This window comes from Gymnogyps californianus, chromosome 8, assembly GCF_018139145.2.
Source record: "Gymnogyps californianus isolate 813 chromosome 8, ASM1813914v2, whole genome shotgun sequence".
NCBI classification, from domain to species: domain Eukaryota; kingdom Metazoa; phylum Chordata; class Aves; order Accipitriformes; family Cathartidae; genus Gymnogyps; species Gymnogyps californianus.
In genome coordinates, this window is record NC_059478.1 from 34500194 (window position 1) to 34517481 (window position 17288).

General features: G+C 48.0%; 1 protein-coding gene across 3 annotated transcripts in view; it reads left to right on the forward strand.

Annotated features, from left to right (window-relative positions):
- The first annotated feature begins 12836 nt into the window (after positions 1 to 12836).
- DNAJC6 (DnaJ heat shock protein family (Hsp40) member C6) overlaps positions 12837 to 17288 on the forward strand; it is a 38671-nt gene continuing 34219 nt past the window's right edge. For 2 of the 3 annotated variants that reach the window (XM_050900715.1, XM_050900716.1), the window contains exon 1: positions 12837 to 13071. In XM_050900715.1, coding sequence (XP_050756672.1) covers positions 12837 to 13071 — 235 coding nt within the window. The remainder of the gene's footprint in view (positions 13072 to 17288) is intronic. The other variant, XM_050900717.1, reaches the window with a different exon arrangement.

The following is a 17288-nucleotide window of genomic DNA, read 5'->3' on the forward strand; positions in this document are numbered from 1 at the left end:
TCTCTTATATTTGTATATATTGTGCAATATCGATCCCTGCACGTAAGGTTTGTGGCATATTGTTCCTCATTTGCTTTCTGCACTCCACGCTGCTTATTTACAGCCCAGTTATTTTAACTTGTCCTTTCGCGTATCTGCCCCCGGGGACCGGTGCCTTGAACTCCTCTGTTGTTTCCCCGTCAGTCATTACACTGCTCTGCTTCCCCTGGGCATTGTGCGGAGAGGTTAAAGCTTCTGGGATGCTCCGATACGGTGGGGATGGGGGATACGCAAGGAAGATAACTGGAATTACCGATGACTGCTTGGAAGAAGTGGCACTGATAGCTCGTAACCCCATCGCATCCGTAGTTATGCTGCGATAAAGATTTGGGGGCAATTAATAGCATGTTTATAGCGTCAGCTCATGCTAGCCTTCCTGGGTACCCAGGGAAGCGCCTCAGGTGTGCCTCGACCAGCACGCCGCCCCGTTCCCAGCTCTGCAAAGCTTTGACACGCCGCGTCCCCGCTGAGTCCGTCCGAAGGATTTAACCTTCTCCAAAAAGCAAAAAATCAAGGAGGGGGGGGGGGGGAAAAAAAAGATTGCTTAGGTTTGCACTTAATGGATCAGAGCTGCAGACTCCAGATCCCACTCCATGCCACATTTTAGAAGATGTGATATGTCTGTCTCCATCCTCATCCTTTCCTGAGTCTCTGTAATCCCAAATATAACCCGGCAGGGCCCGGAGCGGCACGCAGTTCCCAGGCAGCAGCGCCCCAGCCCATGGCCATCACCCCGTGACCCGGGACTGCCGCCGAATGACGAGTCGAAAGCCGGCGTGCGGGAGCGCAGCCGGGCTCCCTGCCGCTCTGCCGCAGGAGCCGGGAGAGGAGGATGCACGCATCTGAAAAGCAAGGTAAGGAAAGCTTAGCCACGAGCGGGGTGCGATGGAAGAAGAGCGAGACGGTGCACGGTCACATAGGGGATGTTGTTTACGGCAAATTTGTGCTGAGTAATCATTGGGAAGGCACGCTCGGATCCTGCAGCTCGGGAAAAAGCAAAAAATCCCGCTTTAAAGCCCTGTTATATAATAGGTTTGAGGGAAGGTATTGCACTGGAAACTGCTTCTCTCGGCAGGGTAGCAGATATTGCTGTCTGATGGCAAGTTAAGGTGCTGAAATTCGGCAGTGTATACCTGGGCATATAGCGTTTAATAACCTCGAGCTGCCTCCTGCTCTGGATACCTCAATAACTCCATGCAGAACACGAGTATCTCTTCTTGCACCCCAAAATAGGTGTCTGTGCATTTTAGGACTGCGAAAGCCATTTGGGCATATTACCTTCAATGAAGAAAAATGAAGTGATTTTCAGGCTTAAAATAATAATTGTAGCTTGTATCGGAACATAGCTATACTTCCTCCAGGAAGGGTAATTGGGCATATATGTGAGTATATAAATGCTGCTATGAAATACTGATATCCAGGCTTTCGCAGCGCATCCACTGTGAAGCTGACCTTCAGCCCCCCCCATTTTATTTTGCCAAGACAAACACGGAGCTGCATTCCCTTTAAAAACCCTACTTCAGGCCAGAAAAGAGAAAAAATGTATAGCTAAATGCATGCATCATTGCCTTTGCTTCAGTCTTGCTGAGACAGCCCCAGCCGGGGTGCCCCGGGAGGGGACGGCAGGGACGGGGCGGCTGTCAGGGCTGCCTGCTCCCCATGGCACCGCTGCTTCAGGTAGGTCTTTATCCCCCTTGGCATCACCTCGGGAGCACTGCGACTTTAAATCAGGACTTATTTAATGTCTTGCTGCTGGATTTGTGGCCGTCCTTACTATAGTCTTATTTTGGATACTGCCAAGGAGAGGAGGAGGAGGAGAGGGAGGAGGAGGAGGGCGAGGAATATTTTGGACAGGCCCCCAGGTCCGCAAACTACAGACTTTATTCCCCTTCTGCATTTGGACTAGGGCCTCCATCTTCTGATATCCCTTCAACCGTGGATTTCTCTTAGTCATAGCCTTCCCCGAGAAAATAAATAAATAAATGGATAGAATAAACCCAGCGTACCAAGTAATTCAGATGGCACAGGCAGCACGAAGGCAACCCGGGCTGCACTATATTTAGCCGGCCGTGACACAGCCGGCTTGTTTATGGTCCCAGCAACGCTCCCAGCAGATAGATGCAGCATTTCGGAGTGGCCGCAGCCTTTAAGGAGGAATTGCATTTCGTCCTTGAGCGCCGGGTTTTTCCTGCGCGCCGCCGGCAGCGTAAGCGCCAACGTTTAATTGCTGACCTGACTAATCCGCCTCGCGGACGGCTTTGCCCTGCTGCAGATTAATCCCGGGGGCCTCCCGCTGCACCCGCCGCGGCGCTCGCTGCCAGTCCTCAAAGCTGGATTCTTGGGCAGGATTTGCTAAAATCCAGCCCGCTTTGCTGCAAAAATATGGTGGTAGGGAATCGTGGAAAAGGGAATCGCTGGACCGTAGCGGTGGAGAGTTTGGTACCCAGGTGTGCCGCTCAGGTTTTGGGATCAAAACTGGGCTGTCGGGGCTCGGTGCTGACACCGCGGGGTCGTCTTTTACCACACCCCCAGCTCTTCCTAGGTGGCTGAAATTCGCCTTGCAAAGGCGATTAGCATCACCAGCGCGCGAGGGATGTAGCAAAGGATAGAACCCGAGCATCTATAACAAATGGCCGGACCCAAAAGGGGAGCTGCTCCTCTCCCGGGATGCTCCGGAGATGGGGAGATGTCTGAAACCTCTGGGGAGCTGCTCACGGGGGTCTGATCTTTGCTGGGTGTGTGGCGTTCCGCAGCGCTCAGGTTTGGAGAAGAAAAATCTCTGGCTGTAGGGAACACGGGCTGGCAATCCCAGCTGTGACTGTACCGGACTGAGATACTGTAATTTCCATCCGCCGTAAAAATTAGATTATAGATGCTTTTTCAGAGGTGGATAAAGCAGCCGTGGGAAACTCTCAGCATTAAAATGCTATAAATATCACTTTTTCTTATTCATACTAAATTATAAATAATATTTTATGAAGTCTTACGGTAGTTTACATTACAATAGTGTATGAAGCCCTGCTGTGATAGGCACTGTAAACAACATATAGATATCTTTCTCCTGAATAAGTTCGTGTCTTCAGTAACTAGAAATAATAAGGATGGGAAACAGTATCATTTACATCCCTGAATCACGGCTGGGAAGCAGAGAGATGGAGAAATTGGGTGAGCAGAACAAAGCCATGCAGGGAGACTGAGGCAAGGGCCAGGATTTTCTCCAAATCCTCTGAAATGGGGGTTTTGCCATGCAGGAAACTTGTGAAGTTTATTCCCTTCCCTAGACCACGTTTCGAAGCAAAAAAAAAAAAAAAAAAAAAAAGACCCAAACACTTAAATTCCTTTTCCAAGTAATAGTTTTCATGGAAAACTTTACAGAAAGAGCAATTTGCTTTCTAGCTAGCAATGGGTTCTCTGCGGTACGACGTCTGCGCACGGGTCTCTGCCCCGGCATGGGGCACTTGTCACGGCACCGTGGGGTGGGATGCAGGCAGGCTCTCCGGCTCCGCACACATTTACTCCTGGCATTTGTTTTCCACCCCAACAGATTTTTGAAGGTATTTAAACTGAAGCACATCCACGCAAAACTCCCAGCCTGGGAGCCACGCGGTGTAATTATTTTAAAGCCACGTAGTACAGACTAACCCCTGCAATATTACTTTCTGAGTTGGCATACCTGATGATAAATTCTTTCCTGCCCTAAATGGTATTGAAAACCCGAGCTGGGTCTGGGTAGAGCCGTGAGTTTCCCCCAGCTCCATCACCTGCCCCTTGCTCAGGGCTCTTCGCAGCCTCGGGGAGAGCATCCCACGGGGCAGAGCAGCTCTCACTGAACTCTATAGCAGCGCAGGAGGCATCGCTGGGAGAGGAAGATTGCTTTGAGTCCTTTTTGCTGAGTCAAGCACGTTTCATCTGGACGTTCACGGAGCTTTTCTATTGCCTGGCGTCTTGAAGGCATCCCAGCAATGCATTCCCAGACAAGCGACCGAGCTGTGGGATCCACAAGAAGCTGATTCAGTTAGTGTCGTAGGAAATAGCGAAGTGGGTTTTGTTACCTTTCATGGTGTAAATGGGTCACCAGGAGGAGGATGAGGGCTTTCATACCCAGCCTTGCTCCCTGCCTTGCTTAAAGGGTCTGTAATGTCACTGAGGACCAGACTTCTGGCTCCTGTACCACTGAATTTACAGCCTGCATCCAAAGTCATGACGATCTGTTGCAAGCTATTCCCACGCCAATGCAACTGGGTGTCTCTCCCCTTGAATCACGTCCAAGCTATTCTTCCAGAACTGCAGAGCGCCGTGTGGATTGGAAACAGCATCGTGGGAGAGAGCATATGCAGCCTGGCAGAGGCTGCTTGAGTATTACGTCGGAAATGATGAGCAGTTATAAAGCTGAACCCAAACTGCATCAGTTAGGTGTGATGCAGGACCTGTAAGTCAATAGGTACCGTGAGCTGAGGCAGACATCGTTTTTTAATGTTTTGTATAGCAGCCAGAACAACAAAGCTCTGCTAATACATTTTTCCTATTAGTATTAGATAAAAAATACGCTACCAAATTCTGTAAGAAGGTAGAACCACTTTAACGGGGCTGTGTTGGGTTTCTGGCAAACCTTCCTGTGCTATCAGACCCACCTCTATCTTCCTACCCTTCGTCAGCCAGACCTCACTTACCTATCCATCCAAGAGAAATCGTCCCTTTGAAGCTTGGAGTGAGGATACTCATCCCCCAAAGGCAACCCTCATCCCACACATCCTAAAATGAAGTAGCGATGGGAGCGGGCGAGGTGGGCAACAGCCATCGGCATGAGCTGGCAGCGCCGGCTGTAATTTCCCTTCTGTTTTCATGGAAAGACTCACTGCGTTGAGGGGTCCGCGGTCGGCGCTACCTGAGAGCAATGGCTTGACTATTTTCGTTATATTATTTGCTGACCCTGAGCACAGCAGCAGTAGCTGAAGCTACCCCGTGACGACTCGCTTGTAAAATTTTTCTCCTTGTTTTTACCACCAGCCATTTTCCAACACAAACGATAACCTGCTGAAAAGACGCTCAAAATTACACTTTGGACTTTTTTCTGTGTGTTTAAAAAAGCAAAGATGCGGGCATTACATTGTTTGAAATGCAAGTGCTAATGCAAGCTGCGGCTATGCGTTGTAAGCGCATGAGCTGAGTAACTCAGCTTTGCAACTCGTTGCAAGTTGGAAGCAGCCAGGTTTAATATCAAGCTGGGATTTTTCCGAGGCACCAACTACGGGCCTCAGTCTGTCTCGGTTAATGACTGTAGAACGTCTCTTGTTGCTAATGAAATGTTCGTGTGTTTCTGAACTTGTGCCTTTCGTTCTAATGAGGATTACACATGTACATACTTTGCAGGCTCGCAAACAGGCTTTAGGAGGGCTATGCCCAGATTTTTCTTGGTAATTAGCCATTTACCTCACAGTGAATGGGAAATGATGAATAAACGGTAGTTAGGCAGCAAAATATCCGATTTTTACCTAAATATCAGATTTTGGCCTGAGGAGTTGTATGAATGGCTGTACAGCCTCCAATTTTCCAACAGTTTGCAGGCTGGGGACTTCCTGAGCAAACAGCGATACACTCCTATTTAACGGCCCCTTATAGATTTGGTTTTCCCATACATTTCTCCATGCTCTTTGGGAAGCATGTACATTTTTAGCATCTACAACAGCCTTTGGCAAGCAGCTCCACAGCTCGGCGTTGCCGAGGAGCCAGTCAAATCCTTGAATACTCCGAAACAAAGTCTCGGGCTGAAATGAGTAAGTTGTGTATCATCTCTGACAGCACTTTAACAAGACTAAAAGGCAAGAAATAAAAAATATGCAGACACAGCAATACACTTAATGGTGTGTGCTATCACGGAGAGGAAAGGATGGGAAAGAAGATAAGAAGAGAGTTAAACACTGGTCACATCCTAAGTCACTGGAAGACAAAACAATGACAAGCAGCCGTGCAGGCTCACCGGCGTGCCCCAATTGATTTGACAGATAAGCAAGGCAAGCGCAACCTTGCCGAGGTTCCTGATAGCGCGCGGTGAAACCGTCCTGCTCAAAGCCCCCAGATGCTCTCAGGATAATTATACTCAAGTTTTGGTACTATGACCAGAAGGAACGCTTTTGTGGGAGTGGTTGCGATGCTTCCTCTGCCATCAGCGTTCCTGCCAACAAGGGTTTCCTTCTACAGATGCTTGCATAAGGACCGTGAACACCTCTGAAATGAAATTACGGCTGTTGCTTGACAAATGCTCGTGAATATGTTCTTCAGGGTCCATCCACTGAAGAACACGTTCACTGGAGCTTCAGCTGCTGAAGCTCCAGCTGTCAGCAAGGCGCTGAGTATTGCAGTTGGGTTTCACTACAGCAAAGGCTCAAGGCTTCCTCTGATGAAGGAAAGCAAAGGTTTAATTGCATTTAACACTCAAAACCAACTCAAACTTTCTCAGGACCATGTTTGCTTTTCATTAGAGATGAACAAGACAGGAACCACCAGTTTTCAAGTTCCTGAATATCAGGGGGGGTTAACAAAGGATTAGATCATTTGACCCCCCTCTCTCCACCTGGATCCCCACAAACCAGCCCCAATTTGCCCGTGGCACGCCGCATCCCACACCGGTAACATACGTACCACTGCTCATAGGTAGGCTGTGACAGGTCCTTATTTCTCCAGCAAACCCAGGCATGGACACACTATTCCACGTACAGAGAAAGGAACCACACGGCCATCCTTGACTCCAGGCCAACTACCACTTATCTATCCTCAGCACAAGTCCGGATACTGCTTTGAAATCATATTTCTGGCTCTGTACCAAGAGCCTGTACCCATTTTGCTATCACGTGCCGGTTCCCAGAGTAGTGGACGGGAATCGATGCTCCTGGCCAGCCCATGGCCCTGCCCAAGTAATGAATGGAGCCTCCAGACGAGAGGGCAAGAAGTGTGATCCTTGCTGTACAGGTCACGTGCGCCCCAAAGTCGTTTGTGCTTGACCCACATCTCATCTGAACATGGAAATGTGAAGAGCTTTTTCTACAGGAGTAGGAATTGCAACGGGATGGCTCCTGGGGTTTTATTTTGTCAGCTATCGCCACTGCTATGACAAGGAACTGTCAGGAAAGAAACCCTTACGTATCCTCCCCGATTGCCTCAATGCATTCAGAGCCTGCAAGAGCGGAGGCTGGTGCCTATAGATAAAGCGTAAGAGTGATGGGAAGGCTCCTGCTAGAGGGAGGGAGGGTCTGGCTAACACTATAACAGGGTAGGACTCAACCTAAGTTCAAGGCAGTTCCAGACTGAGGATCTGGTTATTTTTAGAGAAAAAGATTGTTTAAAAGACACTGGTTTTTCTAAGCTAGCCTCAGAGATGAGTTGTAAGGTAAATCCTTTGGCTGCATATGTAAAAGTTTATTCATTGCCTCTTGTAAAGGTTGAGACTGATTTGACAATTGCTGTTTTGATGGGAAGACAGGAGGAGGTATTTTAGTTCTGGTTTTCTTAGGGCAAGAAGTAAAGCAAAAAGGGTGACATCACATAGCCTCCTGATGACCTTAGTTAGCTGTTGTGATTTCTGAATTGGTGTCCTTTAAAAAACCAACAAGAACTATGACCCTCTTCTGAGGTGGAATTGTTCTGGCTCTCACCAGAGCTTTGCTTTTGTTCCTCACCACACTAAGCCTTCAGCAGGAGGGAAATGCAACACTCTTAAGGTGAGAAGAGCCAGGTGAGTTGAATGGAGAGCAGCACATGCAATCAAGAGGTAACACTTTCCTGAAGCTAATTCAAATGATGCTATATGGCTGAAGTTTTTAAGCTCTTTGGTTTATGTTTGAACACACCAGGCCAAAAATAAAAGAGAAAAATTAAGATATTCTTTATCTGTGGCAGTAATGACCCACAATGCAGCGGCATTATTTCTTAAGAGTTCATCTGCGCTGCTCGCTGATGGTAGCTGGGGTGGTCCTAGCCCAGACAAGGAGCTTGCTGGCTGTAATCAATTCAATCAGGTTTGCGTAACCAGGGTTAAACCAGTGGCTCTTATTTAAAATGCTGGCAGCTGTGGAGGCCTTGAGCATCCCAGGTGTAGAGATACTGGTGTCAGTGCTCCCTGGGGAGGTGGGCAGTGGGACAGACCCTTCTCCTAAGAGCATAGGGAATGGGTACTTAGCAGAGTAAAATTGCTATAGGGCAGGTCCAGGAGGAAAGACCCAACAGAAAAATGTGGTGATGCTCTTGCTTGTCTGCTAGAGGAGTGCTGTAGGTACTAGGGTCAAAGCTGACCTCTGGGGAGCATGCTCTTCCCTGCCCGGTGGGGCTGAGCTGCTGCGAGCAGGGTTGTGACCCCGTGGCTCAGCGTGGTGGCTGGGGAAGGGCTAGGGTTTAGGTTTGGTTTGTGGTTTTATCAGGACGTGGGGCTTCTGGCTGTAAATGTGATGCTGAGATAGACACAGTTGTCAGTGCTGCCAGTTCTACACCTAAGTAGTTTCTAGGGCAGGAAGGATGCCTGTACTACACCAAATTTTTGATGACTAGCTAGATCAAGTGTCAAAATCTCAAGCAATATCTTGCTACCTAATGTGTATGGCAATGGCCGCGCCGTAGGTCTGGGTACTAAACAAACACAAAAAGGTGGTGGTTGTTATTTTTTCAGACCATCAAAAGTTTATCAAACTGCTGCAATTTATACAGGTGTTTAAGCCTCCTTCTGCTGGCAGGACGGCTCATAGCACAGCTCAGATCCTTGATAACACGGCAATGCGTGAGGAGGGGGGTTACTGCGTTGCTAAAGGGTTCTCCAGAACGTAACGGTGGCCGAAGGCCACGGGTGCTCCTTGCGAGGCTTCAAGGAAGGTAAGCAGAGTTAAAGAGCTTGCGCTGGGGTTTTTTTGGTCTTTTTGAAAGCCCATTTTATAGAGTACTTGTTACAGGATTGTTGAAGGTAGCCTGAATTCAGGAGTGTGTGCGTTAAGGTTATTTGATTAAGATTTGAAGAGGGAAAAGGCAAAAATGTTAGTTCTCTAGAGTATGTTTTGATGGCCCAGTGCCCCACTGCAAGGAGCATGTAAGCATGAGGAGACAGGCAAGACTAAAGAAACTATTGTAGCTTGGGCTGCAGAGAGAAGGAGCTGCCCTGTGCAGCAGTCTGAGCAGTATGAAAATGGAAATATGAAATATGCTTGAGGAATATGAAAGCTGCTTGAGCAAGTCTTATTTTTCTTAACAACACATGCATTTTTTTTTTTTTCAGGCAGTGATAGCAGTCCATATCATACAGCATACCTGGTACTTCCCATATACTTACCTACATACATACACCTGGGTCAGGACTTCTTGCAGAAACACTGTGCAGGGAGAGTTCATTGTTCACAGTGGAGTAACTTTGGAAGAAAATGTTTAGTATATTGAGTTTTAAAGGTGTTGCTCCAGATATTAAATTATTTTTCAAGCTATATTTGTAATTCTCACAACACTCCACAGTTTGAATGCGTTCATGAAGAATTAAGAGTATAATATTTCACCTTAACTGTTCATCTAGTTGGAGGAGAGGTGGAAAAAATGAAATTGCACCTCAGTATATTTGGTGCTTGATTACCGCTACGACAAGAGACTTTACCCAGGAGAAGCTGCAACCCAGACAGAGAAAAAGAGAGTTAGAGGTTGGCAAATCAATTGACTTTTCCAAGGTCAGTAGCGAGGAGAGAGTTTGTGTCTCTTCAGTCTTGAGCAACATACAATCCTCCTTAGCATGTCGTTAACCTCTCCCACAGCCTTAATGGCACCTGCCAGCCTTACCATTCAAACAGAATACATCTATATTCTGTAGAATCATTAGCCACCGCTCAATAAATCCGCAAGGATGTTAACACATTTTTCTAAGTAGCTGATTCCCTAGCTCTTCCTTCTTTACTCTCATTTTTGAAAGTCATGTGCAATTTAACAGGTTATTTGATTCTGTTGCTTTTTTTTATGTAGTATTCTTTATACTGTAGACCTCCAAAAGAGAGAAACCATATGGCCCTTCATTAGCCCAACTTAAAGGGAGAACTGGGGGAGAGGGGAATATTACTTTATACGTTCTCTTCAGCTAAACTTCCCATAGGGCTGGAAAATGCACGGATAAGTGCAGCTTCGACCGAATCCCACACAACATGCTTCCCTAATCCCGTCTCTTTGTAGCAATGGTAATTACAAGCAGGGATGGGACTTTGAAGTCTGTTTCCTCCTCCCTCCTCTGCCCCAAGGTCCCCTGGAGAGGCTGCTCTGTCCCTGCTCGGTGCCCGCGCTGATGCTTTGCAGAACCCTCTTTCTCCAGGCTGGAGCTTCAGGCTATGGTGGTGATTCCCCTTTGGGACTCCTTGAGGGAAAGAAAGCTATGATCCCCCCAAACTCTGGGACAAATGTGGAAAGAAATGAATTAATAATGGACTGAACAAGGAGAAGCAATTTTTTGTTTCTTTCGAAGTATGACTGTACTCTGCCTCTGCAGACATGACAGTGGCATCCACATTGGGTAGGAAACGTTGAGCCAAAGACGTGCTGTGAGGCTCCAGTGGGCAGTGACAACGAGACTGCGGCTGGGGAAGTATAAATTCTGGACCTGCTACGGTACTCGGACGAGGGCGAGCTGTAATTCCTGCTGTAGTGAACCTCTCCTCTTGCTTGTACCCTTTTTCCATACGAACATTTTCAGTAGGACTTTCCTTTTGCTGTCGAATGCAGACAGACCCTTGCTGCTCACCGGTGAGAGATGACTTCTGGATTTAGGATATGAAGTTTTGTCTAAGCTGAGCTTCTTGAGTTGATGGATAAAGGCAGCAGAACAGACTAGAGACCACAGGCAACAGTTTAAGATGGGGAACAGGTTGTGTAGGGTGTTGTGTTGTGCCAGGTTCCCCAGCTCGTTCCCTCTAACAGGCTCCAGTTGCCTCCAGTGCTTGAGTACTCATGGAAATGTTACATAGCCTTAATGTGCCCCCTTCACCCCAGAGCCTGGTTTTTCGTGTTCGGGCTGCTATCTGAGCAAGCAAAATAAATGCAAATCCACCTTGCCCCCCCCCCCCCCAGTTTCCCATTTTTATCCTAGAGCACAGGAATTGTTGTATCCTAGGTTGGCTAGGAGAGACTAACAGATGTGATCCCTAGTAAAAACACCTGCGCTTCTATTTTTTTCTTTACTAAGTTGCTGCATATGGGTGCCAAGAGGGAGGGGGACCCATTCCTACTGGTGAGCATTGCAATCCACGTATTGCTCCGTACAGACCGATGTATTAAGAGTCCAGTAATGAGGGGTTAGAAAATACACAGTTCTAACCTTGAGTTCAAGCTGTTACTGCTGCTAACCGTGAACCGTTTACATCAGGTTAGTTCATTTGAGTTTGCTGCTTGTAAATCTGCTTGGATTTTTCTGAGAAAACTCTGGGTCACAGACGTACCTTGTCTGCACTGTAATATAAAATTGCGGGAGTTATATAAACAATAGCACATGACAAGGTATGGCTGTACCAGATGGCCACTGCCCTGGAGTGTTAAGCAGGAAAGTTTAAGCCAAGTGTCAGTAATATTTCAAGTTATGGTTATTGCTACAGAAGTGCTTATTGATGTTATTGCTTTGGAAGCAAAGCCACACTATTTTTCTAAGCAGAGTACGTTCTGTCCTTTCTGTAAGAGATTGAAGGCATACTCATGTCTGGATGCTATAGCTTCTTTTTGCCTTTGTTTTTCCTTAAATTAAAAAGAAGTCCATTTAGAAGAGTTTAATAGTGGTCATTTCCTTTGGAGCATCCCTCAGTTCCTCTGTTCCATGTAAACTGAAATTATGATCTACTAGCCGTGGCTGCAAAACGCGTCGAGCGAGATATGGCTCACCAGTTGTTCAAGGACACACTTTGTCTTGGTCTAAAGTCTGTTTACATGTGAGCAGCTAAAAACAGATTGGCGAGACCTAACAACAAAAATGGCTTAGCAATCGGTGGTAGCGCTTCTTCAGCTGGGTGCCACCAGTTTTAAGCCAGCAGTCGCACAGGCAGGGCTTGGGATGCTCATGCATCCCACGTCGCCTGCCGTGATACAGTGCTGCGGTTCGGAACCCCTTCTAGTTACACCCGCAGACAGACGCGGTGTTACGCCGAACCAGAGATGCTCTTCAGGTTTTTGGAGGCTTAGTGCAGAACGGCTGTGCCACCCCTCCTCCTCTAGACTGCAGAATTGGCTGTGTCAGCCCATAACTCGGTGACCTTGGCCCGTTCCCAAGGAACGCACCTTTCGCTGGCGTGATAGATCTTAGCATCGATCGCCGTTTCGAGAACCTCTTCACGCCAGCTGTGCAGCCTAACCCTTCGAGCTGAAGGACCTCTTTTAGGAGAGGGATGCTTTTGCCGGAATGCACGACTAATAGCCCCGGAGAAGGAAATGGTGTGGATCCAGCACTTTTTGCTAACTAATCGCTCGCAGCAGCTGATGGAGGGGACACACACACACGACCCTCCCCTGCCGAAGCGGCTCTGACCGCCATCGCTCCGCTGCAGCGTTCCCAGCACCCTGACACCTCATTAATTTGCAGATGCTTCTACCGGGGGCCTGAAATCCTCCCAGCTCGGGCTGAGGCCTCCGCGATTGCTTCCGGGCCCCGGAGGGGCGGGAAGGGGCGGCACCGGGTACACGGAAAGGGGGGGGGGGGAGAGAGGCGGCCGCCCCGTCCCGTCCCGCCCTTCCCCTCCCCTCGGGGCGGCCGGAGCACTTGATCTTCCCCTCCTGCCCGCGGCGTCAGAGGAGGTTCTCCGCCCGGTTCGCCCATGAGCCTGCTCGGGAGCTACCGGAAAAAGCCCGGTAGTGACGGCTATGAATCTTTGCAGCTGGTGGACAACAGCGCTGACGGAGGAGGAGGAGGAGGAGGAGGAGGCAAGGCCGGGGTCAACGCGGCGGGAGCGGGAGCGGGAGCGGGCGGCCGGAGCCCGGCGCGGCAGCAGCAGCAGCAGCCGCAGCAGCCGCAGCCCCGCGCCGAGGGCGGCAGCACCATGGACAGCTCAGGTAGGGGCGGGCCCGCCGCCTCCACGGGGGTCCCCGCGACACGCGTGGGGCTGTGGGGTGGAGTGCCATCCTGCCGCAGAGGGTCTGCTGCGCAACGGTGGAGTTGTGGGTTGTTGCTGCGTGGGGAAGCCCTTCTAGCCGGGGACAATAGCGGCCCTTTGTCCGAGGGAGGGCGGGTGGGCTGAAGGGAACCCAGGCGAGGTTGGGGGAGCCGGGTGGGTAGCGCCGCGGAAATCAGCCGCTAAAGGAGTCCTCGCCGTTGGCTCCTGTTTTCACCCCCGAAGAGGAAAGGGTTGTTCTGAAGCTAAAACGGAGGGAGCGTTTTGGGATCTTTCCCCAACTGACTTATTTCCCAGAATCGTCGTTACTTTCCCCCCTCCCCCCTCCTCTAAAAAGCGCTCATCAAACTGAGTTGGATTAATTCTAATAGATGATGCACTGCATGCACCATTTTTTTTTTTTTTTTAATCAGGGAATAGGGGACCAGATGGTCTTTATGACTGGTAATGGGATAGAGAGCTCTTCACCTCTAAATCACAGGTTCAAATTTGCCTGGATAACCAGTAATCGAGAGTACTCATCTGATGGCTTTTAAGTGATCTCTCGAAACGAACTGGCTCTGGTTCTGCTTGGTTAGATGTGCCCATCGCGATGAACATCTACAGCCTTTGCAGAGAACTTCTAAAGATCAAACTTGTCCAGGGAAATACCGTGTTTAGTTAAGGGGGACCAAATTTGATGTCTGCCCATTGTAACGGGGGGGATCTTGCAGCGATACCTGTACTGTTCCATGAAAGAAAGGGGTGGGCCCAAGATAGCAAGTACTTAAAATACATTTCCTTTGTTTTAATGTGGTAACCTCTTCTCAAGGGGAAAAAACCCTAACGACCTATGTCTGGACTTGGGTGGGGAGAGTCTTGCCTTGATTCTTTTTTTTCACATTTTCTCTGATGTAATGAGAGTCATGTTTTCCTCTTTCCCCTTGCCATTTGAATTTGCTTTCAAGAGTTCTTTTTGGGGTTGGCTTTGTTTTTTAACTTTTTTTTACTCCTGGACTTTAGAAATGTATTTGAATTTGCTGCTATGGTATCTCTGCTACAGTTGCTTGTAATCATAGTATGTGTCAGTAGATTCTTACTCACAGCAGGCTGCTGTGTAACAGTTATTTGGATTCTTACATCGTCATCTGCTGAGATGGTTAGATATTGCTGTCAGTTTAATATCTATTGTTAAAGCAATTATCTGAATGAGTTTCCTAGAACTTTAAGAACCAAATGCATTAGTGTTGTGGAAGGTGGCATTCGCCTCCAGCCAGGTGTGGGAGTGTGCTGCAGCTCGTGTCGAGTCACGGCTTTTGTCTGGCGTCAGCTCAGTGTATTATTTAAGCGTTGCTGTTGCAATTGTTCTGTTCCGTTTCTTCAAGCCATTTCACTCCCTGCCGAGCGGGGGGGGGGGGGAAAAGGCACTCATGGATAGCTAGGCAATACCTTTGTTTACAGGTTTTGTGCAATATTCAGCCATTTCGATTCGATTTCAGCTACTAACTCTGAAGACATTCCAGAGCAGTAATTGTATTAATGCCCTCTATCAGTTTCTAGGATGTTCTCCCCTTAAACACATGCGCTTGCTCAAGGGCTGTCTCTGGGATTTGGAAGCTAATGGTTAAGAGATCTGTGCTAACCAGACTTTGCTTCCTTTAGCTCACTTTGGTACTCTCACTGCCTAAATTTTACAGGCACTATAAATGACACACCTGGCTCTTAAGCAGCAACAAACCTCAGGCCTTAATATGGCCCTTGAATTGAGTTTATAGGATTTTTTTTTTTAATACCTTATCTGTTTAATAAGGGCTTTTTGGCGGGTGCTTCTAAATCTTCACAAGAAATTAAAAAAAGCTGTATTGAGTGTGATGCTCTGTTCTAAACCTGAAGTCCCTACTTGTATCTGCCTTGTTCACTTGAACACTTTATGCTGATAAATGCCTAATTTTTATCAGTTCATTGCAAAGACATTTTTCTTTGCCAAGTATGAAATTATAAAAGCTTAAAGAACCATATCCACCCCTCAGGTGTGCTTGTGATTTCTAGTGATTTGGTAATCGAAGCTGCTCATGAATTGTGGGGCATGATTTATCTTTAATGCAGTGTGAGGATGGATAGTTTTGGGGGTGGGAAGTAGGGAGCAGTGTAAGAGAAAGACAGGAAAATAAGGTGGCTGGGGTTTTGGCCTAATAGGAGCAAGGAAAAAACCACCACCCTCTTTCTGTGTTTTGCTTTTTTAAATAGAGAATATATTAATGTTAAAAATACTTGAGACTCCTCCCACTAATGATGCCAAAATCTAAATTCCCAAGATGGGCAGTGGTACAGCATATTTCAGTTGGGAAGAGAGACCCGAATTGCTCGGGAAGGAGAAGGGTGAGATAAATTGGTGACACGTTACGGTGCAAGGGAGGTGTGCTGCTGGGTTTTGGTGGGGCAGGGGAGCACTCTCTTCTGCGTAATTAGGTGGCAGACCCTGAAAATGAAATCCTTGAGGTGCCCTGGCCAAACCAGAGCTTGTTACGTACTTCCCACATGCCTGACCGCCCTTACGTTTCAGTTTTTCTTTTTTTTTTTTTCTTTTTTTTTTTTTCTTTTCCCTCCCCCCCGGTTTTAAATAATGGTTTCACGTGTGGCGGAACAGCTCCTGCCTGAGTTATCAAAAAGGCTGTTTGCAGCTGAGGAGTGAAACAGTCCTGAGTGCAACAACTCCGTCTCAGCAGGCAATTTGGGACACTCGGTGCAGCGGGCTGCGGGTGCAGCGCCTTGCTTTGTCTGTCTGGCAGGGCGATTGCTGCGCTTGCGCCGAACATCTCTGGGTGCAGATAAATAGCACCTTCGAGGAGTTAAATAGTTGGAGAATCAAACCTTCCTCTTCTCTCCCCACCTATTAAGTTTCATCTGTGCCAGGGCAGTGCACTCTGGGCGTAGAAAAATGGCCTGTGCCCTCTGGAAGATGTGTGTGTAGGTTAATATTAAGCAATTATAGAAGTTAGACGGGTGAGGATTTGTGCTGAAGGCAAAGTGCTGGCAATTCTGGGGCAAATTGCCGTTGGTTTAGGTAGCGTGGCTGTATTTGCTATTGCTGCAATGATGCTAACTCACATGAGTTGAGAAAGTGGGCCCCTGTTGGGTTTTTCTGTTAATTGTTTTTAAACTAATTCAAAGTATTAGATCTTAAAGTATCATCTCTTAATGTGGGCTTGCAATCTCATAAACGCCTCCTTGCAATGAAAATAATCAGCGCTTACAGCTTTGCTGTAACTTCTGAGTACTTACACTTACTGGCTTAATATTTTTTTGGACTGGTATTGCTTAGTGTCAAAAGAAAAAAGAAAAAAACCCCAGGAACCAAGAGCACCGTGTGTGTGGGAGAGGGTTACTGCTGGAAGGCAGGATCTGATCAGGGCTGGAAAGGGAGCTGGTACTGAGGGGCTCCCGAGGGGCTCTTTGACCCTGCCGTGCCTCGGTGCCGGCATGCTGGGGGTGCAAGCACTGGGATGGAGGGTCTGGCCAGGCTGTGTCCAGTGGCTGAGCCTGGGAAAATAAGATTTGCAAAGTCTCTGGGACTGCTAAACGCTTCTTGGTTCAGATGGTTAAAAATTCTTCTGCCGCCATCACCCGTGCCACGCAGAGGAGCGCTAACGTGAGCTGTTTAGCTGAAGTAGTGACAACTTCAGTTCCTCAAAGTAGAGCTTAGGGTACCTGCGTCCTCACAGGCAGCACGAATGGAAACTCTTGCCCACAGTGATGTCGAGCACCTCCCTCTTAGGCTTGGGTTTAGCTCAAAGGAGCCAAGAGCAGAAACTTTATTTCAGGTAGGGCGGCCATATCAGTTACTGCTGGTATCTGACGATGCTTGTGTGAGGACCTTGTCTTTGGTTGCTTTAAACTTTGCCAGACTTAAACCGGTCAGAACGAAATATTGGGCAGTGTGTGGTTTAAATCTCAGATTTAAATCTCGCAGTGTGGCCTGTTCGTACAGGGCTATGCTTAAGTTCTGCGACGCCTCGAGTGGGCATTAAAGCTCTGTGCAACTGTAGCACATGCCCTTAACTGCGGAACGTTCAGCTCCTGATGTAATGTTTTAAACAACTCCTATGGAACGCGCTAGATGCCATACAGTAACATGATCATAGTGCATAACTCTAATGGGACCGATACGTTACTGCTAAC